The sequence below is a fragment of the Rattus norvegicus genome, chromosome 3 (genome assembly GCF_021556685.1).
Source record: "Rattus norvegicus strain SHRSP/BbbUtx chromosome 3, alternate assembly SHRSP_T2T, whole genome shotgun sequence".
Taxonomy (NCBI): Eukaryota; Metazoa; Chordata; class Mammalia; order Rodentia; family Muridae; genus Rattus; species Rattus norvegicus.
In genome coordinates this window covers 107,954,999-107,981,547 of record NC_141536.1, presented here as the reverse complement: position 1 = coordinate 107,981,547, position 26,549 = coordinate 107,954,999, and the positions used below count along the sequence as shown (strand labels likewise).

At 44.7% G+C, this 26,549-nt stretch overlaps 2 protein-coding genes across 13 annotated transcripts in view; one reads left to right on the top strand and one right to left on the bottom strand.

Annotated features, from left to right (window-relative positions):
* The window catches only part of Wdr76 (WD repeat domain 76), a 34,702-nt gene extending 21,592 nt beyond the window's left edge, over positions 1–13,110 (bottom strand). For 3 of the 12 annotated variants that reach the window (XR_015682924.1, XR_015682923.1, XM_087652056.1), the window contains exons 1-4: positions 12,980–13,110; positions 8,692–9,078; positions 3,553–3,645; positions 1,158–1,213 (exon numbers count right to left, since the gene is read on the bottom strand). Coding sequence is in view for 5 of the 12 variants with exons in the window: in XM_087652056.1 (XP_087508182.1) it covers positions 1,158–1,213; positions 3,553–3,645; positions 8,692–8,904 (362 nt within the window). In the remaining 7 variants the exon portion in view is untranslated. 12 annotated transcript variants of the gene reach the window in all.
* A 55-nt stretch (positions 13,111–13,165) lies between these two features.
* The window catches only part of Mfap1a (microfibrillar-associated protein 1A), a 16,568-nt gene continuing 3,184 nt past the window's right edge, over positions 13,166–26,549 (top strand). The window contains exons 1-5 of the mRNA NM_001191964.1: positions 13,166–13,363; positions 16,227–16,446; positions 19,763–19,892; positions 20,264–20,451; positions 22,896–23,165. Coding sequence (NP_001178893.1) covers positions 13,285–13,363; positions 16,227–16,446; positions 19,763–19,892; positions 20,264–20,451; positions 22,896–23,165 — 887 coding nt within the window. The 5' untranslated portion in view covers positions 13,166–13,284. The remainder of the gene's footprint in view (positions 13,364–16,226; positions 16,447–19,762; positions 19,893–20,263; positions 20,452–22,895; positions 23,166–26,549) is intronic.

The following is a 26,549-nucleotide window of genomic DNA, read 5'->3' as shown; positions in this document are numbered from 1 at the left end:
CAAGAGCAAGCTGACTAGCCTAGCTCAAAAGAGAGCTTCTGGTTCAGTGAGACAGTCTCATGACAATAAGGTAGAGAATAAGGCTTCTAATGTCCCAGGGATGCATGCGTGCACACAAGCATAGCCACACGCTCACCTGTATACACCACATACACGCTGCACACATTACGCACCCCACGAGGGGGAAAGAATGAATGAATAAATCTGGGCCAGCAGAGTAACCTGTAGCCAAGGCTGGGACCCATGTGGTGGAAGGAAAATCAATTCCCACAAGTTGTTGTAGCATACACCCATAAACACAAAAAAATATGGACTGAAATTTAAAAAAAAAAAAAATCTAAGGGAAAAACATGAAGATGATGAGCATCACTTCCTGGTTCACAAGGTCAGGGCAGCCTGTGCATGCGTTTCAAGCCAACCTAAGCTGCAGCAGGAGATGCCAAAAAAAGTGAGGGAGGGCTGGGGGCACACACCTTTAATCCCAGTCCTCAGGAGGCAGAGGCAGGAGGATCTCTCTGAGTTTGAGGCTTGCCTTGAGTTCCAGGACAGACAGGTCTACACAAGACAAACCCTGTCTCAAAAAAGAAAAAATTCTTTTACAAATATAAACCTGGCTTTGCTCTAAGAGCAAGTTCCAGGACAGCCAGAGAAGCCATACCTTGAGAAAAAGAAATTTAAGAGTTTATTTATTATTTTTAAAGTATATTTGAGTTTATAATCATTACATTGTGCAGAAGTCCCCAGAGGTCAGAAGAGGTGACCAAATCCCCTGGAACGAAGTTTAAGCTGCCAGGAGGGTGCAAGGAACCCAACCTAGGTCCCCTGGAAGAGCTGTTAACCACTGAACCATTGTTCCAGCCCACGAATTGTTCACTTTCAAAGGCTCTGTTCTCTTTCTTTATTACACAAATACAACTCCCAGCTATCAACCTGATGCCTCTGCCTCTCTCTACAAACACTAAGTGCCTCAGACTCAATGACTTCAGAAGAAATCACCATCTTCGATAACAATAAAATGTGCAACTAGGCATGGTGGCATACACCCAGAATCCTAACACTTGAGAAGAAGATAAGAAGCTTGAGGCTAGAGGCCTGTCTCAAACTTAAAACCCTCAGCAAAATTTCACCTCTATCCGATATGAGCCTTTTTGTTTTACCTCTTTGATTCAGGTGGCTGGTTCTTCTTTATCATTCCACGGAGCCTTGCAGCTGACTGAAAAGCACACAAAATACACGCACACATAAACATGCTACCATGTAGCTACACTGTTCATGGATTAAATTATAAAGTATCTGCTACTCTATCTAGGTATATCTAGGAAATATAGTTTTAAGATGTGATACTTATTCCTAGTAGATAAATACATCATCAATAATAAAAGCAAGTATACACTGCCATCTAACGCCCTGGCAGTCTGGAACCAGAGTCAAGCTGCTTTCTAGTTTGCAGGATTAAATACACAGACTACCACGGGGCTAGTAGTGTGGCTCCGTAGCACAGCGCCTGCCTAGCGTGCATAGGAGTGCCTGTACTCACAACACTACAAAAAAGAAATTGAAAAACCTCGTTAAGTGAAGTGAGGTGGCTCACACTTACCTACAATCCCAACACTTAGGAGGCTGAAGACAACTGAGGAAGTTCAAGGCCAGCCTGGCTACCTAGGCTGTCTCAAAAACAAAACAGCTTATGAGATGGCTTCATCTATGAAAACAATTGCTGCCCAGCCTGACTACCTGGATTCAAGCTCCAGGACCCACATGGGGCAGGACCAAAGTTGACCTTTGACCTCCACACATGTGCCAGACCATGCATTTGTCTTTCTCAAAAATAAATGTAGTCAGAAAAATAAATGTGGGGTTGGGGATTTAGCTCAGTGGTAGAGCGCTTGCCTAGGAAGCACAAGACCCTGGGTTCGGTCCCCAGCTCCGAAAAAAAGAACCAAAAAAAAAAAAAAAAAAGAAAAATAAATGTAAGAGTCAGACATGGTGACGTGAGCCTTTAATCCTAGCACTCAGGAGGCAGAGGCAGGCTGATCTCTGAGGTGAGGGCCAATCTGGTCTACAGAGCAAATTCCAGGGCAGCCAGGGCTACACAGAGAAACCCCATCTCAAAAACCAAAATAAACCTAACTGGATGACTCCTGAGGAAAACACCTGAGATTGACCTTATCTATGATTGACCTTTGGCCTCCAAATGTACACACACCAAAAAAGAAAAAAAAGAAAAAGATTCAATTAAACACGGTAATTAAAAACATGGATCAGGCTGCGTGGAAACATTGTTTACAAGAGGAGCTCACCTAGCACATACAAGGCCCCGGCAGGCATGTGATCCAGCACAGCCAAAGACAAAAGTGCATAAATCAGAACAAGATTCCTTAGATTCATCCTACACAACCTTCTTTCCAATAAGCAAATATCGAATCCCACCGGGAACCCATTGGCTAATGAACGTTCTGAAGTGGTTTGTAATCTCCCTTTGCTGTTCTTGATTTTTGAGATAGGGTTTCATGTAACCCAGGCTGGCCTCAAACTTACTCCGTAGCTCAAGGATGACCTTGAAATACTATTGTCCAGCCTCCACTTAAGCTCAGGGAGGAAGGACAGCATGGAACACCCACCAGCAGGCTCACCAGTGTCTAAAGCAGGGCCTACAAAGAAAACCCGAGCAGCTGAGCGCCATGGCGCAGGCTTTAACCCAGCATGGTGGGAGGCGGAGACAGACAGGCCACTGTAAGTTCAAACCCAGCCTGGTCCCTGCAGTGAGTTCCAAAGGACGAGGAGGACAGTGACCACAAGCCACCTTAGGTCACACACCACTTGAGTGCTGCCTTCCCTCACGTGGGAGCCGTATTGGATCTGGGCCTGGTTGCCTTGTCACTGTTTGGCCTTAGTCTTAGATTGTAGGATCAAAAGCCTCTCCCTGTAATTTACGGCACAAGAAGTTTGCGTTCATGGAATGTTTTCAGCTGGAACAAGACCCTTCGGGGTCTCCAGCAAGGTTTGACCCCTGCTGAGCCCTGCCCTTGCCTGTGGAAGCCTTTTGTTCCCAACTGGCAGTCAGGCCGATACTTCTCACCTGAGTCAGAATTAGGCTGGCCTTCCTGGTTATTTCCCTAGTTTATTCAGGCCACATAGTCGGTCCTTTGTCTCAGCCAGGGTTCCCCACTGTGCTTGGCAGATACCTGCTAAGTGCTGTACTTTGGATATATAGTTTGGTCAATAAAGAAACCAGAGGGGCTGGGGATTTAGCTCAGTGGTAGAGCGCTTACCTAGGAAGCGCAAGGCCCTGGGTTCGGTCCCCAGCTCCGAAAAAAAAGAACCAAAAAAAATAAATAAATAAATAAAAAATAAAGAAACCAGAGGCTCTCTTCCTCTTCTGGCTTGACACGAATAACCTGTGTGTGTGTGTTTCTTTCATACCACAGGCTTTCGCCCGATTCTTGGTACTGTTGTCGGTGCAGGCGCCGACACCCTCATATGACACTGTGGAAGATTATCATTTAATTATCATTTTATTACCTTAGCTTTGATTACAAACTTCATACATACCTCAGCTAACTGAAGGGAAGCAAAAAAGTTTGCGTTTTCTCTGATGTTCTTCATTCTCTTCCTCTCATAAGGTGACAATCCTGAAAAATCATCCTAGAAAATACACACACACACACCCCAAAAAATCTGTCACTTCACTCATTACTAGGAAGAACCAGGTTCAGTCTCTACCCAGATACTTCCTTTCAACCTGCACACAGACTCTAACTTATTATCTCAAACAGCCCGGCCTTTGCTGGACTGGATAACAAGAGAATCTGAACTGCGTGGTTTTCCACTTAAAAAGGAAGTAATCTGCCTGACATGGTGCCATACACCAAGTGGTCCCTGCACTTGAGAGGCAGAAGTGGACATATCTCTGAATCTGGTCTACATTGTGAGTTCTAGGACATCCAGGGTTCTGTGTTTCAAGAAAAAAAAATATATTGGGAGCCAAATGCCATGCATTATAGCTAGCTATTTCCTAGCAGCCAAGAGTTATTTAGAATAATAATATTAATATTAATAATAATCTTCCATTAAACACAAGCAATCAATGAACACATGTGTGGATGGTTCACACCTGCAAATCCCAGCACTGGGATGACAAAGGCAGGATTCCTGGGGCACGATCTTTAAATCTCACATCTTTATATTTATTGTGTGTGCATACACATCTGAATCTGAAGGTCAGAGGACAGCTTTGAAGAACTGGCTCTCTCACCAGGTGTCCTAGAGATTAAACTCGAGCCACCAGCCTTAGCAATATGGCACCTTTACCTACTGAACCATTTCACTGGGCCACACTTTAAAAACCACGGGAGAGGGGGCTGGAGAGATAGCTCAGTGGTTAAGAGCACTGACTGCTCTTCCAGAGGTCCTGAGTTCAATTCCCAGCAACCACATGGTGGCTCACAACCATCTGTAATGGGATCTGATGCCCTCTTCTGGTGTCTGAAGACAGCTACAGTGTACTCACATACATGAAGTAAAAATAAAATCTTAAAAAAAAAAAAAAAAAAAAAAAGACACCACGGGAGAGGGAATTATAAGCAGCAAAGTACTGGGTGCCTTTTTTTTGTAACACATACTCATGTAGGGTTATCTTACCTAACACATGTGCATTATTACTTTGGCCAAAAAGAAATAATCTTCTCCAAGGGAAAGTGGAAGGTTTGCATTTGTGAAACATTTATTGAGGCAGGGTTTCTTTTTTTAATATATAATTTATTCTTATTTTAGTTCATTGGTGTTCTGCCTGCATGTATATATGTGGGAGGGTGTCAGAAGTCTTAGAACTGCAGACAGGTGTGAACTACCACTTAGGTACTGAGAATTGAACCTAGGACCTCTGGAAGAGCAGCTTAACCAAAACAGGGTTTCAGGTATCCCAGGCTGGGCTTGAACTGGTATGTGGCCAAGAATGACCCTTTAACTTTGTATCCACCTGTCTCCCAAGTGCTAGCACCATTACAGATGTATTCACTACCACAGCTGCCGATGGGTGCTGGTAATGAACCAGGAGCCTCTGCAGGTTAGGGGGCACTACCAACTCTGCTTGATGCCTACTCCCTCCACCATCCACTTTCATTCCCCCAAGGAGTCAGGGTCTTGTTACTCAGGCTGGCCTGGAGCTCACTAAGTCCAGGCTGATCACAAACCTATAGCGCTCCTCTCAGCACACGCCCAGCTTTGTAACCATTGCCTTTAACACTGTGGCTCACTAGCCTGGTGACCTGAATTTGATCTCCAAAATCCACAAGGTGAGCAGGAAAGAACCAACTCTCAAAAGTTGTCCTTTGATGTCCAACTACACGAACAATCAATCAAATCAATCAATAAATGTTAAGAATAATTTTTTTTAAAATTGTTTCTCAGGAGTGTCAACAAGCACGATCCTTGAGCCCACAGTTTAAGTTATAATCGACCAGGATCCAAAACATCCACTGGAACCTTCAGAAATAAACAATTCATAAGGTTTAAGCTGTGTGCTTTTCTGAGAACATGTAAAAAAGAAAACCTCACAGCTCTGGAATTTCATATACAGAACAAAACACAAGATAGTCCCCCATCCCCAAGGGACACACATTCTAAGACTCCTAAATGGCTGCCTGAAACCATGGACAGCATAAACCTTACATATAATTCTTCTTACACATATATTATGCCTATACTGTGACCTAAGTATATAGTAAGACACTCAGAGACTGGCGGTGCGGGATAACACTAGCCTCCCACTGTAAAGACCATGTGTTCAATTTCTGACAGCACACACCAAATAAGTAATAAAATCTGAGGGCTGAAGAGCTAGCTTAACAATTAAGAGTTACTTACTGCTTTTCTCGAAGGCCAGAATTCAGGTTTTAATTCAGGCAGCTGATAATCCAGTACCCGCACACAAGCAGCACATACCACCCACCCACACGCAAAATCTAAAGTCAGAAAGAAAATCCTTAAAAAAAACCAAAAACAGACAAGATAGCCCAAGCATGGTGGCTCATATCTTTATGCGCAGCACTCAGAAGGCAGGGGCAGGCAGAGCTCAGTTTCAGGTTAGCCTGGTCTACACAGAAAGCTCCAGGAGGGCATTCAGGGCTACAGACTAAGATTCCATCTTAAAGGAAAAAAGGTCTATAACTCTAGTTCCAGGAAATCAGAAGTCCTCTAGCTTGGAAAAAAGGTCTATAACTCTAGTTCCAGGAAATCAGAAGTCCTCTAGCTTCCTAGGGCACGCAGGCCACCCCTACACACATCCATTCACACGAAGATTATAAAGCGGAGCTAGAGAGATGACTCTCTGGTTAAGAGCACTTGCTGCTTAGGCCTTGGGATCAGTTCTCAGCACCTACGTGGTGGCTCACAGCCGTGTGTAAAATGATTCACTAGGACCCTCCTCTGACCTCCACAAACACCAAGGTGCATATTCATACATGCAGGCAAAAACAAAATAAAAGCAAAATAAATCTAAACGGAAAAAACTTAGTATGTAATAAAATGAAATAAAGAATTTCAGGATGGCCAAGGGCTACAGAATAAGGACCTGTCTCAAATTTTAAGGACAATTTTTAAAAAACAGTAGTTAGAAATTCTTTATATACCATGGTTGCTAAAATTTTTCCCCTAGGGAAAGCATAAACAACGTCTACCCACAGTTCACGCTGGAGAACTTCCGTCCAGAGCACAGGTGAAGAGTTGCTTATAGGAATGTGGGTGTTCGCTGTTAAACACCATACAGGGAAGGCTTTTAGCCAGCTGTGGTGATGACCCATGAATATTGCATTTTCTTTTTTTTTTTTTTTTTCCCAGAGCTGAGGACCGAACCCAGGGCCTTGCGCAGCACTCTACCATTGAGCTAAATAAATCCCCAACCAAATATTGCATTTTCTAGCTACATAAAACTGAGTCCTTGCTGGATGTGGTGGTGCACGCCTTTAACTCCAGCACTTGCGGGGTTCAAGGCCAGCCCAGTCAGCAAAGCAAGTCCAGGACAACCAGGGCTCTGTTACACAGAGAAACTATGGGGGGAGGGGGGGATGAGTGAGTGCAAGTGTGCGAGAGCAAGTGTGCAAGAGCTTGCGTTTTCAATTGTTATTTGGAGTCAGCAGAGCCAAGCTCGTAGAATATGTAAATGTCACCTTCTCACCTGCCTTTAAAAGAAGGGCAAACTGCCCTGGGGAAAGTGAGCTGCCACGAGGCAGGTGACCTTCCCCCAGCAGCTCCCAAAGCTGGGGACCAGTGCAGGAAGAACCTCCTGGGCTCAGAGCAGGAGGCCGTGGCAGGACAGACCTCAGAAGTAGGTGGTGAAAACCGCATGGAGAGCCACAATGGCAGAAGTCAGGTTAAATTAGAGGCTAGATGAGAGACTGCCCCAGCAAAAGGCCAACATCCTTAACCGATATAGATGTCTCTGTCTTTATCGCCAGAAGCCCTGAAGTGCCCAGCAGATGTGATGACTTTCCCAAGCTTCGTGGATTCTTCCGTAGCTCTCCACCTGTACTCCAGCTGCCAGGCAGCCTCAGCCTTAGGGCAAGTGGCAGGGAGTGGCTGAAGAGGGGCTGTGACTACCTAAAGAGCTCACAGAGCCAGCTGGGACTCTTTTTTTAAGTAGGCAAAGCTGAACGGTGCTGTTTAGCTCTAAGGATAGCCTTGTACAACTAAAATAAAAGGCGTCTGAGGACCACAGAGATGCCTCGGTGGCTAAAGGGACTGCTTTGGAAGCATGAGAACGAACGTTCGAATCCACAGCACTGCATAGAATCAAACACAACCACATGTTCCCACCCACCCTGATCGTATGGAGGGCAGAAGCTTCCAGGTCTAGGCCTAGGTTAGCAGATGGAGGCACTAAGTCTCTGAGAGGACAATTATATCAGGTGAATAAAAGTTATTTCAACATAAAGGTACATGCTGTTGAAAGACCCCAGCTTAGCAGCAGTAACGCCATTTTGCAAGGCTGTACTTAAGATGACTGGTTCAGGGAAAGGTTAGAACACTGAGTACACAGCGGCTGCCAAGCAAGATATGTTTGGTTGAAGGCCTGGCAACAGGACGACTTCGGTTGAACACCTGACAATGAAAAAAAGCCCCGGGAGAGGTCCCACACCTTGTCGTTATGTTCCAAGAAGGTAGCTAAGAAACTTGCCCCCGGGCTGAACCCTTGCCATATTAGAATCCACCAATTATATCCCTGTAACCATGCATCTGCTTCTGTATGCTTGCTTCTGCTCCCCAAAATCCTATAAAAGCCCATCCTTGGTTCCGTGGGGCGCGCCAGTCCCCCGAGTGACTGAAGCGCCCGCAGGTGCCTGTGCCTGTGTATCCCGACAATAAACCAAATCCTCTTGCTGATTGCATCCTGTGGTGTCTCGGTCTGGTCTTTGGAGTTGGAGGGTCTCCATCCCGAGGGAAAGTTCTCCCTGAGAGCTTTTCACTGTCACACCTGAGAACCGGATTTTGATTCCTATAACCTCCACACTTGTGTCAAGGCACATACATGCGTACACCCCACCGTTGGGACACACGCCAGCACATGCTGACACAAAACTTTTTTAAATTTATATTAGATGGTAAAACCGGATTTTGCTGGAGATCCTTCACCACCTTAGCTTTCAGAACTTCTAGTTTCAAAATGAGAAGATAATTAGAACAACTAACTCTTACCGGGCCTGGTGCGCTGTCTTCGTCGCTGCTCTCCATGTCCACACTAGGAGTCACTGGATCCGAGATGCTCTTGTGTTCCAGCTCGCTACTTTCAGTATGAGAATCCAAAGCCGGTTTCAGCAGGCAGGACTCTGCCTTGGAAGATAAGGCCTTCATCTTTGAAGTTAAAACCCTTCTACAAGTTTTCTTCTGATCTGTCTTTTTTTGGACCATTTCACTGCTAGACTTGTTCTCAACCGGGGATTTGGACAACTTAAACAGGCCTAGCTTGGGATTGCTGAGCGAAAACGGGTAGAGATAAACCTTAGCTGCTTTCCTTCTAGTTGTAATCTGTATCGGTCTCAGAGAAGTATATGCAATATTTTCATTTTCTTTATATTCATTCACCTATTCGGGAAGTAAAGGGGAAAAAAAGTATTAGGAAGTATTAGGAATGCCAGATCCTATGTTCTTCCATACCAAGGCATGAAACAAACCTGTGTAAATAAGTCTAATTCCTATTTCATAGTGACATGATTCAAGTTGATGGCCTGTTAAGAAACTTTTTCCTTCTCCAAAATCTGGATACTTAACTCTCTAACATGAACGTACTTTCTGAAGGCAAACTGCAGACGGAGGTGATTATAACAAAAGGTTAGATTCAGGTCAGCTGTAATTGCTTAAAGCTGACAGTAACTCCTGCAAAATTATGGCAGGGAGCCAGGGGAAAGGGCCCCAAGACCCATCCTACAATTTTAGGGTTGTTTTGAGGTTGGCCTCTAACTCAAGAGTTCTGCCTAGAGAGTGATAGGATTAAAGGCAAACCTACCGTTATTTTTGGAGTTGGTAGTAAATTTTCCTCAAAACTTAAAAGACCTAATTTTTCTCTTAAAAAAAAAAAAGCAGGAATTACAGTTTTTCCTTGGCGCCAGGTGACAGTGACTAGCAGATCCCTCCCAGGCCGAATCAGGTCTCACCTGCACCTGGGGACACTGTTTGGAGCCCGCCTTTTCCTCAGCCACAGCGATGAACCCAGACATTTTTCAGCCACTGAGCAGCTGAGCTCTTCCCAGTGAACCTGGAGGCGCGGGGATTGGGCGAAGCCCTGCGTGATGTGGGCGGGGCCCGAGGGAGGAGCCTCCGCGGCAAGCAGGAAAGAACTGTGGATTCCCTGGTTCATAAAGGTTTTTGGCGCCTTTTTTGTTTTGTATCCTCGATAGTTCCCCCTCTGAATTTTCTAGGTCTGAACCTGCAGCTCACCTTTCGGTAGGACTGGCTAACCTTTCAGCTCCAAGGATCCGCCTGTGCCCATTCCCTCAATGCAGGTGCTTTTACTGGGTGTTGCGAATTCGAGCTCAAGCTTCACGTTCGCAAGGCTACCGCTCTGATCTAGTGAGCCATCCTCCGGGCCGTGTCTTGTTTTGCTTTTATACAACTACATCTCTCTGTCACCCTAGCTAGCCTCATAATCCTACTACCTCTCCTTCCGGAATGTGGGACGCAGGATCTCAATCAACACTTACATTGACTCCTATAATAATAAGCCTCCTAGAGTGTCGGCGCCAGCACCGACACAGTACCGAAAGCGAAAGCCTACGGGATGAAAGAAACACGCGCACACACACACAGGTTATCATGTCAAGCCAGGAGAGGAAGAGGAAGAGAGAGAGAGAGAGAGAGAGAGAGAGAGAGAGAGAGAGAGAGAGAGAGAGAGAGAGAGAGAGAGAGAGAGAGAGAGAGAGAGAGGAAAGAAGAGTGAGAGACTCCTGTAGCTTTATTCACCACTTATATACCCAAGTCTCCAGGTAGAAAATAACTGGGAAGCACAGTGGGAAACCCTGGCTCGTGACTACGAGACCTGAATTAATTAGGGAGAAATCCGAGAAGACCAGCCTAAATCTCAAGGATAAAGGCTGAGGAAGCAAAAGGCAGAAGTAAATTGACCACCACCCAGGTGTGGTCCAGGTGTGTCAGTTCCACATGCATCAGCCGGGCTCAGCAGAGGTCATGCAGTGGAGACACCGGGTGTTTACTACTTGGTCTTTTCTTCCAGTACATGGGAGAGGCCTCTGTCCAACAATCCCTTGACTTCTTAACTGTGACCATACAGTTACAAAGCGGCCAGGCCCAAATCCAATATGGCTCACTACACTCGAGATCTTGCTTTAAAAAAAAAAAAATACCGCCGCTTTGCAGCATGACCCCTGGAAGAGAGCCATACCCTCATAAATCCCATAAGGACTGGAAGACAAACAACAGAAAAATCAATAGGCAGAGCTTGAAAGAAATGACACAGTTGGTAAGGTGCTTGCATTTGACCTGTGTTTGACCCAGCATCCAAATTAAAAAGCTGGGCTTATAATCCCAGCACAGGCGATGCAAGACAAGTGGAGTTCTGTGGCTCCGTGGCTAAACAAACGAACCTAAACACAAAGTCCCAGGTCCAGGAGACACTCTGTCAAAACCAAGGGAGATGATGCAGCAGGTAAGGGTGCTCGCCACCCAGCCTAGTATCTTTATTTTACTCCCAGAGCCTACATAAGGGCTATTTCTCACTGTTGTCCTCTGATCTTCATATGAGAACAGAGTCACACCCACCCCACTCACCCCGAGTGCACACAAACACAAAGTGGGCCTTTATTTCTGCCCACTTTCTTGCAATATCACTACTAAAAAATCACTCCTGACCACGACTGTATATTTTTAAGTTGTAATAAGGGGGAGCAATTAAGCATGATGGTCCACACCTGTCACCCCAGACTTGGGCGGTGGAGGCAGGTGGATCGGGAATCCAAAGTCATCGTCATCAGCTATACAGGCAGTTCAAGGGGAACCTGTATTATATGAACCCCTGTCACCGAAAGAGGGCAGTTAAAGAAAAAAAAAAAAGTAAGCATTTCGTGTTACTTGGTTTCTAAGTGCTGACCCTCAGTCCACCTGTTTTTAAGTAGAGAAAACCTGCAGATGGCCAGTGATGATAAAGGCCTGGTGTAACAGAGATGGTAGCAAGGAGCAATTCAGTCAGTCTGGGCTACAACAGACCTTTGTGGGCAGTGGCAGAAGAGGACTTCAAAAGCTAAACCACAGATTGGGAATGTAGCTCAGTAGAATGTCTACCTAGAATGCACGAAGACCCTGGATTCTATCCCCAGCATCACGTAAAACCAAGCATGGAGACCCACACCTGTAATCTCAGCTCTAAGCAATCGAACACAGGAGGATCAGAACTTCCAGATTCTCTTCTCTTACTTTGAGAGTTAGAGGCTAGATTGGGATACATATGACTCTATAGCTCGGGGGGGGGGGGGGGGGGGGGGGGCCTAAAAACCTCAGAATACGGGCATTACCAAATAAGATTTTCTCATGCTGTCTTTCATAAAGTCGGGACTTTTTAAGAAAAGCCTTTTCCTAGCACCATCTTGAGTTGCCATAAATGAAAACAGCTCTCTCCCCAACACACTTACTCTCCACAGAATTCCCTACTCCAAGCTAAGCCGTCCTCAAAACAGGCAAGCGCTCTACAGCTGAACTGCCCCTGCGGCTCAGCAACATCACTTTTTAGGCTGATGAGTTCGTAATATAAAGTTTCACGTCCAGTGAAGAGGCACACCTATGGAGAATCCTAACTACTCAGGAAATAAATGAACAACCACCAACTTAGAGGCAAAAGCAAACAAGCCAACCTGCCTAGACAACACAGCTTCAATATAAAATACAACGGGAAAAGAAGATTTCTGTCTACTTTAGCCTTTTAAGGTTTTCTGGTTGAAAGTGATGTGTTTATACAAAGATAAAGAGAGGATATGTCCCAGGTAAGCGTCGTCCTTGTTTCGTTCATTGAAAACTCTTACTTCTTAAAGATTGTCAATTTCCTGTCTTCACCCATCAAGGACCCGAGGGAAATAATTTAATAATTATATTATTAGCGCCTTCAAAGTCCTATATAATATTTTATTCCCGGATATTTCACTGTGTAGACCGACTAGCTTCAATTTCAGAGATCCACTTGCCTCAGTCTTCCCAGTGCTAGAATTAAAGGAGTGTGTGGTCCCTACGGGATTTTCTCTTTTTTTTTTTTTTTTTTTTTTTTGAGGCAGGGTCTTATCCTGTCGCCCGGGTTGGCCTTCAAAACGCGGCAATGCTGTTTCACCCTCCCAAATGTTGGGATTACAAGTGTGACCAATTTATGCGGATCAAACTCTACACTTCGGAGTTTTCAACAATATGCACAAACAACCCTCCGTAATCTGCTCGGTTTCTTCAAAACATAATAAATAAAAGCTTTAATCCGAACCTTCCAGGACCTTACCAAAACCCAAAAAAAGCAACTGTCAGCCAGAAGGATCTTCCAAATCTTGAACGCTTGAAGGCGGGAAAGTTGCCTACGAAGACGCGCAAATTTTAGTCTGGCCCTTTAAGCGGCCCGCTTAGCGTTCCTCCAATTTCCCACAATCCCCTGTTACGTACTTCCGGTTCCTCTACCGCTGCCGGAAGTTGTTTCTGTCAGTCGCGCAGTAGTGTAGGGCAAAGCTTGGTGGGAAGCGGTATTTTGTTTCTTGCTCTTCGTTGTTGAGATTCAATCCGTTTTACAGAATCTCTGCGGCAGCCGTCACCATGTCGGTCCCAAGCGCACTCATGAAGCAGCCGCCCATTCAGTCTACGGCTGGGGCCGTCCCAGTTCGCAATGAGAAAGGTAAGTGTGGCTCCCCTCTGGTCGGATCTTACCTCATTCATCCTCAGTATCTCAGAAACCTGCCTTAGGCCGACCATACCAGCTTGGCTGACCATTAAACCTAACTTTTCTTCCTGCCTTCCACCTAAATTCGCACGTGGCATAGTTAGAGATTGGGGGAAGCGGGATCCACTTGCACATATCTGATCGATTTCGTGAGATCCTCTCTCGAATTAAAAGTTAAGAAGGCTGGAGAGATGGCTCAGCGGTTAAGAGGACATACTCCTCTACCAGAGGACCCAAATTCAATTGCCAACACCCACATCAGGCGACTCAACAACCACCCGTAACCCCAAGTTTTGGGAGATCTGGCCTCTGCCAGTACGTACATTTGTGCACATATCCACAGACAGAATCGTTGCAAATAATAATAAAAATAGGGCTACAGATATGACTCAGCCGTTAAAGGCCAAGCTCACAACCAGAACAGTAACAAAAATGAAAATATAAGAAGAAAGTGAACTAGAGGGGGGTGTGTGTTATAGCCAAAAGCTAACTTTGCTTCGCCCAGTTTGATTAAAAGGGTTTCCTCGGTTTATGAAATAATTTGAATCGTTTGTATAATCTTTCTGTTCACTGGAATTGTTTGTTTTGTTTATTTTTAAGTGTATGAATGTTTTGCTTGCATGGATGGATGTGCACCGTGTGGATGCAATCCCCATAGGGGCCAGAAGAGAGCATGGAATCCTCTGGAACTGGAGTATCAGACTGTTATAGACTGCCATGTAGATGCTGGGAAATTCATCCAGGCCCTCTGCATGAGCAGCAGGTCCTCTTAGCTGCTGAACCACCTCTTGAGTGCCAATTTGTTTGTGTTTTAGAAGAGATCATCTGATTCAGCACAAAGCTAGAGGGAAAGAAGGTAGAAACCGGTCAAGTTAGGTTGTTAAGTTATGTTGTAAAGGCTGCCATAGCATCTCAGAGGGAGAAGCTAGGAAGATAGCTCCCCTTACTGTGCCTGAGTTCATACCCCTAACATCCGTACGTAGAGAACCTTGAGGGGTGAAGAGACGAGGGAGGATCTTTGAGGCTTGATGGTTGAATAATACAGCTGAAACAGCCAGCCACAGGTTCAGTGAAAGAACCTGTCTCAAGAAAGAAACAAAAAACACCAAGTGTGATGGCATATGCCTTTAAGCACTCGGTAGGCAGAGGCAGACAGAACTCTGAGTTTGAAACCAGCTTGATCTACTAAGCCAGTTCCTCACCAGCCAGAGACCCTGCCTCTGGGGAAAAAAAAATGGTATTTGGGCTGGCAGGATGGATCAATGGTTAAGGGCAATTGTTGCTCTTACAGAGGACTCTGTGGCCCAGCCATCCGTGACTAATTCCAGGGAATCTGAAACCCTTTTCTGACTTTGTCAAACACCAAGCATTCTTGTATGGGGTGCATGCATACATGCAGGCAAAACAGTTATACACATAAGTAAATCTTCTTAAAATTAGGTTTTAAAATAAGGTGGAAAGTGAAAAATGTATCTGAGTCAACCTCTAGACCCTCTGCATCTGAATACAAATGTTCAGGGCTCTTTAAAAAAAAGATGTGAGTGAGCCTGGCAGTGGTGGGCACACCTGTGGAGCACAGTGGAGGCAGAGGTAGGCAAATCTAGTTTGAGGCCAGCCTGGCCTAAAGAGTGAGTTCCAGGACAAGCAGGGCTACACAGAGAAACCCTGGGGGGGCGGGGGGGGCTGCAAAAAATTGTGTGATAATTTGGTTTTATGTTCCCACTTAAATTTTTCTTGTTAATGTGCCAGGCACTGTTAGAAAGAATTTGTTTAATAAGGGTGTGTTTGTTACTCTTCAATTGCTATGATAAAACACCATGACCAAGGCAATTTATAAAAGAGAGAATTTTATTTGGGCTTATAATTTCTGTGATGGTTTGCACATGCTCGGCCCAGGGAGGGGCACTATTAGAAGGTGTAGTGTTGGAGCGGGTGTGGCCTTGTTGGAGGAAGTGTGTCACTGTGGGGGGTGGGCTTGGAGACCCTCCTCCTAACTACCTGAGGATGTGCAGTCTGTTCCTGGCTTCCTTCTGATGAAGATGTAGAATTCTCAGCTCCTCCTGCACCATGCCTGCCTTGATGTTGCCATGCTCCCTCCTTGATGACGATGAACTGAACCTCTGAACCTGCAATCCAGCCCCAATTAAATGTTGTCATTTATAAGACTTGCCTTGGCCATGGTGTCTGTTCACAGCAATAAAACCAGAAATAAGACAATTCCAGAGGGTTAGAGCCCATGAAGGTAGAGCAAGGCATGGCAGCAGGGACAGGAGGCTGGGGGCTCATATCTTGAAGTGCAACTATGAAGCAGACAGAGACAGACAGACAGACAGACAGACAGACAGACCACCCACCCAGGCACTGCAGTAGGAATCAGTAGGGATGGTACATGGCTTTGAAACCTCAAAGCTCACCCCTTCTGACATGCTTCCTCTGACAAGGCTGCACCTCCTAAACATACCCAGACATACCACCACCTGGGAACCTATGGGGGCACCCTCAGTAAATCCCCACTAATTGTTAAGAGGACATGACATGAATGTGTAGGGGGGATTTTTCTGTACTTTTACTGTTCACATTCCTCTACTTAATTGTCCCCAAGGTACCTCTTGATGTCCTGGTGTTGGTACTTATAAAATGCATTCTCACACCGTAGACTTTATAAGAAAGCACTGAGAGGTGACTGTGTGGTTGGATAATGGCTGTCATAGGCTACTTTGTCTCTTTGTCAAGAATTCAGGGTTCTCTCTGCAAAGGCCAAGAATTGAAGGGAATTAGGGAAGAGGATACTGAAACTTACATTATCTTTCTTGACCAGGTGAGATCTCAATGGAAAAAGTGAAGGTAAAACGTTATGTGTCCGGAAAAAGACCAGATTATGCCCCTATGGAGTCCTCAGATGAAGAGGATGAAGAATTTCAGTTCATTAAGAAAGCTAAGGAACAAGAAGCAGAGCCTGAGGAACAGGAGGAGGATTCATCCAGTGACCCCCGACTTCGGCGGTTACAGAACCGCATCAGTGAAGATGTGGAAGAGAGGTAACGACTAGAATTATGTCTTCCTGAGACCTCTCATGGAGATGACAGTGGCTGATACTGTGCTTACTGCGTTCTATATGTGCTGTCCCAGATAAGTTACATTGCTTACTCAATCTGTAGATCGTCGTATAAGGTTGGTCCTATATCTGTATTGTGGGTGAGAAGCTAAAGCAGTTGGAGTGGGGGGATAATAAAATAAATTTTAAAAATGTTTAAGAGGGAAGGGGGCTAGAGAGATGGTTCAGTGGTTAGGAACACTCTCTGTTCTTCCTGAGGTCCTGAGTTCAATCCTCAGCAACCAAAATGGTGGCTCACAACCATCTGTAATGGGATCTGATACCCTCTTCTGGTAGGTGTACATGCAGATTGAATAGTCATATATATATAAATTAAATAAATAAATCTATTAAAATTTAAGAAAAATGTTTTTCACAGACCACATGAATTGAAACAGTTCTAATAATATATTTGTTTTTCTATTTACTTTTGTGTGTTTGAGAGTCTTATATAACCCAGGCTGACATTGAACTCAATGTGTCGTCAGCTCCTGAGCTTTCAACCTTCACTTCCGAAGTCCTGAACATACAGTGCCGTGCCTAGTCATTTATTTTATTAAACAGGTAGATCCAAATAACTTAGGTACCTATGACCTAAAACTAAGCTATTTAAAAACTGTATGCCTACAAAAAAAAAGTGTTTTTATTTCATTCTTACAAAACCAGTTACTTAGGGCTGGAGAGATGGCTCAGTGGTTAAGAATATTGGCTGCTCTTCCTGAGATCCTGAGTTCAAGTCCTAACATGGTGGCTCACAACATCTGTAATGGGATCCGATGCCCTCTTCTGGGTATCTGACAGATCAGTCTTATACAGTTGCCTGCAGAGCAGTGTTGGAGCACACTTTTGATCACAGTGCTTGAGATGACCTCTGTGAGTCTGAGGACAGTGTGGACTATACAGAGAAACCCTCTCTCAAAAACTAAAAAAAAAAAGGGGGGGGGGGCATTGGAGAGATAGCTCAGAGGTTAAGAGCACTGAGTACTCTTCCAGAGATCCTGAGTTCAATTCCCAGCAACCACATGGTGGCTCACAACCATCTGTAATGGAATCTAGTGCCCATTTTTGGCCTGCAGGCAGAACAGTGTATCAATAATAAATAAGAAATATTTTTTAAAAATTTAACTAGTTACTCACTACTCCAAGTAGAGACTGTTGGCCACTGCCAGCTTCTCAGCCCTTTCAGCTAGCTTGAGCCTCTCAGCTTCATGCTGAGTTGCCTTTCAGCACAGCAGCCACCAGGCCCAGCTTCACAGAAACTATTATGATCTAATGAAGCTGTGACCTACTTGAGCCATTAAAAAAATCCCTAATGTGCCCCCAAGATCATGCCTAAACTAATGTTTAGGCCCAACTTACATATGTGCTCGGATACTCTGTTTTATGTGTTGGGTTGTGTATGTAATTTTCTAATTTAAAATCTATTACACAATTTTCCACTTTCCTCTCTCCAACCACCTCCCTTTACTCTCTCAAATTCACGGCCTCTTCTTTTTTTTTTTTTCTTCTTCTTCTTCTTCTTCTTTTTCTTTTTTCTTTTTTTCAGAGCTGGGGACCGAACACAGGGCCTTGCGCTTGCTAGGCAAGCGCTCTACCACTGAGCTAAATCCCCAACCCCTCATGGCCTCTTCATAAATTGTTGATTCACCCATACCCCTACCTAAATATATAAATTCAACCTCCTCAGTCTCTGTATTGTTACTCGTGTGTTTATGATCTCAGGGTTAGCCATTTGGTACTGAATAACCAATCAGAGGCAGGGGCTTTTTCCCACTCTCAGCATTCTTTAGTTGCCTGAAGTTCTTGAGTGGGCTGGAGCCCTGTGAACCTTTCCCTAAGTCAGTATGTCTGTTGGCACTTAGTGGCAGCCACATGGCTAGGAATGTATGGGTCTCTGGTGTCCCTGACAGTTCTAGGATGTACATTTTCACAGCAGTCTTCCTGTTCATCTAGCTCTTAAAATCTCTCTGCCCCCTCTTCTACAATATTCCCCAAGCCTCAGGTGCGGAAGTTATGTTATAGAAATTATTTATTGAGACTGGATGCCACAAGATCACTTGTATTTTGAATTTTGATTGGTTTTGGTTTTCTGTAATGGTGTCCTTCTGTTCCAAAGGAAAGATTTCTTTAATGAGAGGCGAGAGCTACACTTATCTGTGGATAAAAGTGTAAATATTTAGAATCCACTTAGGAATTAAGATGGATTAGTAAAGTAGTAGTTATAGGTGATCCTCAAAATTCCTGCCTTCGATGGCAGGGTGGGGGTGGTAAGAAGCTAGGTCTGCAGTATCAGGCATGATTTCCCTGAGCAAGTCTTAAGTCCAAGTAGACAGCTGTTGGTTACCGCCAAAGCATATGTGTCCTTACTGTGCCCTAAAGTTACCTTGCCATGCTGGTAGTTGTGACTCGCAGGCGTCATAGCTGGGTAGGACTGTTGATTGCTGCCCTCCCTTGGAAACTTGTATGGTACCTTCTGGTACTATGAAAACTAGTCCTTGAGGAGGGGACTTTCAGATCAGATACGACTTGGATTTTCCAGATCCTTCACCCAAAGCATGGTGACTTGGCCTTTAACCTTTGGGGAGCAACTAAGACCATCCGTGATAGCCTATAATGATTTGGTAGTCTTTTGGACTCCCCTGACCAGCAAACTTGAAAGGGGGCTTCTCGAGCCTGGTACTTGGGATTTTGATTAGGAGGTCTATATCTCTTGAGAAGAGAAATGTTAAATAAGATAGGGAATTTTCATTTAAGCTCTATATGTATGTATATACACGTAACTTACATGTGTTATGTAATTTTAGATAGCAATATGATTTCTTATGACTTTCTCAGACATTCTTGCTGTTAACCGTTTTAATTTCTTGAATGTGAACTTTAGTTGTTCCATCATAAGACTCAGTGTGAGTCAGACATTGGTAGCACAGGCCTTTAGTCCCAACACTAGGGATGCAGAGGCAGGCAGATCTCTGTGAGTTAGAGGCTAGCCAGACCTACAGGTTGAGTTCCAGGACAGCCAGGGCTACACAGTGAAGCCCTGTCTCAAAAAAGGGTCAGTGTGGTAACTCAAACCTGTTATCCCAGCACACCAAAGCAGGAGGATTGCCATGTTTGAACTACATAGCAAGTTGCAGGCCAGTCTGGGCTAAAGAGTAAAACTCAGTTGAGAGACAGAGAAGAGTGGATGGAGGAAGAAAGTAGTTTTGTTTTGTTTTTTTCTTTTTGGCATTAATAGTACACTTGGAAATTCTGCTTTTCAGGTTGGCTCGACACAGAAAAATAGTGGAACCTGAAGTAGTGGGAGAAAGTGACTCAGAAGTAGAAGGAGATGCTTGGCGCCTGGAACGAGAAGATAGCAGTGAGGAAGAGGAGGAGGAAATCGATGACGAAGTAAGAGGGGGAAACATGGGATTTTTCTCCCACAGGGTATAAGAAAAAGTAGACCAGTGCTCATTTGTTGAAGCTATAAAAGCTTGAGATTTGCTAAAAATTGGGACCAGTGCTCCCTTGTTAAAGTTATAAAGACACAAGATCTGCTGCTTTTAGCCAAACTCTGACTGCCTTTCCTGTTTGTTGGGGGTAAGACTGAAAATGAAACCATGCTGAATTACTCTTGCTCATGTCAGAGTTTCTTGAACCTGTTGAAGACATAATCAAAGCTATGCTAGGGGCTCAGCAGTAGGACTTGGATTTAGCCTTTAGCACCAACACAACAGACCTGAAACACAGGCCATTTGAATAGCATATGCCTTCCTTGATAGGAAATAGAGCGGCGCCGCGGCATGATGCGGCAGCGAGCACAGGAGAGGAAAAATGAAGAGATGGAGGTCATGGAGGTGGAAGATGAAGGACGCTCTGGGGAGGAGTCCGAGTCAGAGTCTGAGTATGAGGAGTACACAGACAGTGAAGATGAAATGGAGCCTCGACTTAAGCCTGTCTTCATTCGAAAGTAAGTATCTGCCAGACCTGCTAAGCCAGGCTTAGAGTCCCAGCTACTCAGTAGGTTGAACCACAGGCATTGCTAGTTCAAGGCCAGCTTAAGCTACAAAATTAGTTCAGGACTAATTTTGTCCTGAACTGGATCCTGACTCTCATAAAGGAAACTAGAGGTATATTAGTCAAACCAAGACAGACTCACATAATTATGTTCTAGTTCTGAGAAAAGAGGCTCTGTATCCAGTATTTCCTGCAGGGGAAGTCTGGCTGGTGCTGTGTGCTTCAGTGCTAGCACAGAAGGTACTGAGAGGTGGCCAGCGCTTGTCTGCATACCCCCCTTTCCAATCAAAAGGCACATAATCTGCCTAAAGGTGAGGGGTGCGGTGCGAGGGGGGATACTGTGGACTTGGAGATGTTTGAGATGTTCTTGCTGTACAGCCTAGACTGACCTGAAAGTCACTATGAGGTCTAGGCTGGTCTCAGACTTGTGATCTCTTGCCTCAGCCTCCTAAGTGCTTGACTTAGAAACACAGAAGCATGGACTACCATGCCTGGCTAATCTTTTTCTTTTTTTAGATTGATTTATTTACCGTGTACACAGTGTTCTACCTACATGTATCCCTGCAGGGTGCCAGATCTCATTATTGAGGGTTTTGAGCCACCATGTAGTTGGTGGGAATTGAACTTAGGACCTCTGGAAAAGCAGCCAGTGCTCTTAACCTCTGAGCCATCTCTCCAGCCCAGCTGATTTATGTTTTTGTTTTATTTTAGTGGTACTAGAGATGAAACCCATGCATATGTTAGAAAAGTACTTTAACAGGTCTCCAGGGAAAATTGTGTTTTAAGCACAAAAATTAAGCTTGTAAAACAAATTTTTGTTTCTTTCCTAATGCCTAGAAATCCTATTTATAGTCAGCTCAGCAAGATCCTCCTTTAGTTGTCAATTATCAATGACTAAGGAAAGTTTGGTGCTATAAAGACCTGAGGTGAAGCTAGACATTGTGCCACATAGCTGTTATCCACAACTTCAGGAGATAGTAGATAGAATACTATCTCACATGTCCAGGGTTCAAGGCCAGCCTGGCTACATAGGAAAGTTCAAGGCCTGCCTTGGTGGGTGAGAAAATGACTCAGTTAAAATGCCTGTGTGAGGCTTGCATACGCTACACCAAACCACATCTCAAAACGGCAAACAGACCTAGGATGAACTAACTGGGCCTGGTGACATAGCCTGTAGTTCCAGCTGTTTATAGGCTGAGAGAAGAGGATCCAATTCAAGGCCAGGGTAGACAATATAGTGAGTGTCACCTTGTGTCAAAAATAAAAATAGTGGACCAGCAAGATGTTCAGCAAGTACAGGTACTTGACGTTGAGCTGGCTTTGGTCTCCGGCACTCACATGCTGAAGGAGAAAACTACCCCAAAAGTTGTCTTCTGATCTTCATCATGTTCGCATACTATGCACTCATGTACATAATGCAGTCCATACCATGGAGAGACAGCTGGAGTGTTAGCTTTGGCTGCTCCTCAGAAAGACCTGGGTTCACCACCCAAGAGTCTACAGTAGCTCATAACTGTGTTATGACTCCAGCTGGCCTCTGTGGATACAAGGCATGCACTCAGTAGACAGACACGTAAGCCAGACATCCAAACACATGACATTTTTTAAAGATTTATTTTTTTAAATAATAATTGTAAGAGCAGAGGATATGGCTAGTTAGTAGAGCACTTGTCTCATGTGTGCCAAATCCAGGGTTCAAATCCCATTACCAGGATGTGGGGAAGAAGCCATGCTCTACTTAGGGATAGTGATAATAGCTTAGTTGGTAGACTACTTGTTAAGCTGGGCACTGTGGTAATTGTTTGTAAGCCTAACATTCTGGGATGCTGAGGCAGGAGGACTGTCATGACTTTGAGACTGACCAGAACTACATGTCTTATCCAAAAACAAACAGATTGGCAAAAAGATAGGTCAGTGGTTAATACCACTGATTGTCTCCAGATTCAATTCCCAGCACCCACATGGCAAATAATAAGCACCAGTAACTCCAGTTCCAGGGCATCCAATTCCCCTCTCCTGGCCTGGGGAAGCATTAGAAAAAGCTGGACATAGAGGTGCCATGCCCTTAACACCTGTACTCAGGAGGCAGAGGCAAGCGGATCTCTGTCCACACAGGGCGTTCCCAGTCAGACAGGGATATGTAATGAGACTCCCGTCTCAAAAAATAAGTAGAATAAAAGTGAAAGGGGTTCAAGTTTAAGAAAAGCTTTTTAAAAGGTCAGGATTGTAACCTGTCCTGCACACACAAAAGTCTAGATTCAGTCTCCGTGCTGGGGTAAAAACAGAGCTGAGATGCTTCCCGGTCTGGGCTTTGTCTGATTTGTACAGGACTGGGTTTAGAGGCACACAGTTCCCCTCTAAGGACTTCAGGCACTTAACAAGACCTCTGTTATGCAGGAAGGATCGTGTGACAGTTCAAGAACGAGAAGCTGAGGCATTGAGACAGAAGGAATTGGAGCAGGAAGCAAAACGCATGGCTGAGGAGCGGCGCAAGTACACCCTCAAGATTGTAGAAGAAGAGACCAAGAAAGAGCTGGAGGAGAACAAGCGGTCCCTTGCCGCCCTGGATGCACTCAATACAGATGATGAAAATGACGAGGAGGAGTATGAGGCGTGGAAAGTCCGAGAGCTCAAAAGAATCAAGCGGGACAGAGAGGACCGAGAAGCGTGAGTGAGGGGTTAGGTGTAGGCTCAATCCCTGGAATGGCACTGGTTTATCTGTGAACAGCTAAGACCCCTTTAGTTTCCTGTTAAACACAAAAATGACTGTTTTCTCATGCTGTGACTCAGAATGGAGTCACTTAAACAACAGTTCAGTGTTTTTCTCAGTTGTGGGGGTTGACCAAGCAGTTCCTCTAGTAGTCTCAGTGGCTCACTTGTGTGATCTCCAGCTGGAGGACTGAGTGGGTCAGCATGTCCAGAAGCCCTTCTCTGCTGTGTCGAACTGTTGATGCTGGCTTACACACTAGACACCTCCTTTTTTTAGCTTCTGGTTTCTTCATCCTGCACCTCTACGCAGAGGTAGAAACTGGGTTCCAGAGCTCATATGTCACTTCTGGGATATGTTTATTAGTCAAATGGAGCCACAGGGCAGCCCAGGAGCAAGATGCAGGAGAGCAGAGCTGGGGACACCTTGAAAAGCAAGTTCATTTCTGAACTGCTAACCCACAAGGGGAAGCAGTCACTATTTAACTCTCTTTATTTAGTATTTTCTGGTGTTCTTATTCTGGGTTTTTGTTTTGTTGTTTTTTCCTTCCTTTGAGGCAGGGTCCTTGGCTGTCCTAGACCTCACTGTGTAGTGCAGGCTACCCTCAAACTCGCAGAGATCCATCTGTCTCTGCCTCTCTGCTTCCTGAGTGCTGGACTCAAAGGCTTTTGCCACCATGCCAGGCTTGAGATATTCTAATTAGGTGTATGTGTGCAGATGTGCACCTGTGTGAGTGTAGGTGCCTGTGGGATCCAGAGCAGGGCATCACATCCCCAGGAGCTGGACTTATTCTTTGACATGATTTTTGTGGTGTTTTTTAAAGACAGTGTTCTATATATAGCCCAGGCTCAACTCAAACTTACACTACGTAGCCAGGGGTGACCTTGAGCCTCTGCTCCTCTGATGGTGCCTGCTGAGTGCTAGCTATAAGCATGTCTGGCCCACTTGTTGAAAGGGCAGCCCAAGGGGAAATAAGGAATCAGTGAGGGAGGGAGGAGTCTCAGAACTCTGACTGACTAGCAACCAGGTGCTTCTTTATTTATAGTTTTCACTGAACAAAAACAGACTAATATTATCCAAGAAGTACAGATTAAATGTTTGATGTTTCATTACATATCCATGGTTACAAGTTCAGTCACAATTAGAAAATACAAATAGAACAGATTCCATTTTTATTATCAGCTCTAACGCCAACTTAAACAATCTAAATAATGTCTCCTCCAAAGTAAACACACTAATTATATGACATAGTCTGCTTGTAGGCTGGCAGTGTTTGTGTTTGAAAGCACTCCAGACAAACAGAAAATATCTGAACCGGTCTTTTTATGAATTAGCAAATACTAATACCTAACACCTTTTATTACATTGTTTCATCATCGGTGCTGAAAAGTAGGAAAGTTTTTGAGTTGTACCCCTCCAGTGGTGTACCCCGTATGACCTACCCTGTATGACCTCTTATCCTCAAACTACATTTTCAGAGCTCTAACTGTGTTGTAAAAAGAGGCCTTGAAACTGTAACCTATTCTCCTGGCCAGAGTTTGTCAGTTGTCTCTCTTTACCCTGTAGCAATTATGTTTGAGTTGGCTTAGTGATGGATACCCTAAGAAGATTCATGAAGTAATGACCTCATTAAGGAATTCTTTTTTTTTTGTTTTTTTTTTTTTTTTTTTGGTTCTTTTTTTTCGGAGCTGGGGACCGAACCCAGAGCCTTGCGCTTCCTAGGTAAGCGCTCTACCACTGAGCTAAATCCCCAGCCCTCATTAAGGAATTCTTATTGCTGCTCATCTGTGTTTAATGATCTCTAGGGCATAAGGAATACTTCAGAATAGAGCCAGATAAAGTTAGAAGTTTAAATAAGCTAAAGACTTTTTCTAGAAAGACTCAACCATAATTTACTCAGGAAATGACATAAAACAAATCATAATGAAGAAAGTTCCCAAGAATGCAAAGTGCAGAGACCATACCCAGAAGTGAGAGGCAGAATGACAGCAAATGCAGCATTTGCCTCAGCTTTGCTGGAACTGTGTCAGACAACTTTCCAGTGGCTATGACTGTGCCACCCAGGTTTCTGTGGTGCTGGGGAGAGGAACCAGGGCTTCAAGCACCCTATGGAAGCGCCACAGTACTGAGTCATGTCCCCAATCCTTGTGTCAATGTTAAATATACCTTTTTTCTTTCTTTTTTTTTTTTGAGAAAGAGGATGTGACTTCCCTTTCTCCCCAGTATAAGGTTTAAACCCACTATACTTAATATTGATAACCTTTAATTTGTGACATGATAATATGCTTATGAAGGGATTATAAGCAGAGTCTTACCAGTTATTTTTAATTCATTCTCATTGTGTTGTAGAAGCTAAGATATTTGAAGGAAGACAGAATTTGTATTGTAGAATCAAGCAGTAACAATGTGTATGAACCCCAGAAAGGCTAGAATCAACTTTGGGACACACATATAGTCCTGTTCCGGCAAACATAATAATGAAAACCAACTCATGTTTCTTTTTATTGGACTCCTGATCTTGACTTCTTTTTTTTTTTTTTTTTTTTTTTCCGGAGCTGGGGACCAAACCCAGGGCCTTGCGCTTGCTAGGCAAGTGCTCTACCACTGAGCTAAATCCCCAACCCCCTGATCTTGACTTCTAAGAAGCAGTGACAAGGACTAAAGATGTAGTTGGTTGTAGTAGCATGAGTTTATCTATAATACTGTAGTTGGGGAGATGAGGCATGAGGTTGAGACTTCCAGGCCAGCCACATATCAGATCTGCTGTGAGTGAGTGAGTGAGTGAGTGAGTGAGTGAGTGGGTGGGTGGGTGGGTGGGTGAGTGAGTGAGTGAGTGAGTGGGTGAGTGAGTGGGTGGGTGAGTAAGTGGGTGGGTGGGTGAGTGAGTGGGTGGGTGAGTGGGTGGGTGAGTAAGTGGGTGGGTGAGTGAGTGAGTGGGTGAGTGAGTGGGTGGGTGAGTGGGTGAGTGAGTGGGTGGGTGAGTGGGTGGGTGAGTGAGTGAGTGGGTGGGTGGGTGGGTGAGTGAGTGAGTGGGTGAGTGGGTAGGTGGGTGAGTGGGTGAGTGAGTGAGTGGGTGGGTGAGTGGGTGAGTGAGTGGGTGGGTGAGTGAGTGAGTGGGTGAGTGAGTGAGTGGGTGAGTGGGTGGGTGAGTGAGTGAATGGGTGGGTGAGTGAGTGAATGGGTGAGTGAGTGAGTGAGTGGGTGAGTGAGTGAGTGAGTGGGTGAGTGGGTGGGTGAGTGAGTGGGTGAGTGAAATGTGGAAAGTGAGTAATGGCTGGAAGAAGATGGGACAATTATGTAATCTTGAGATGTTTGGACTGTCTGAATATGTACAATACTCATAC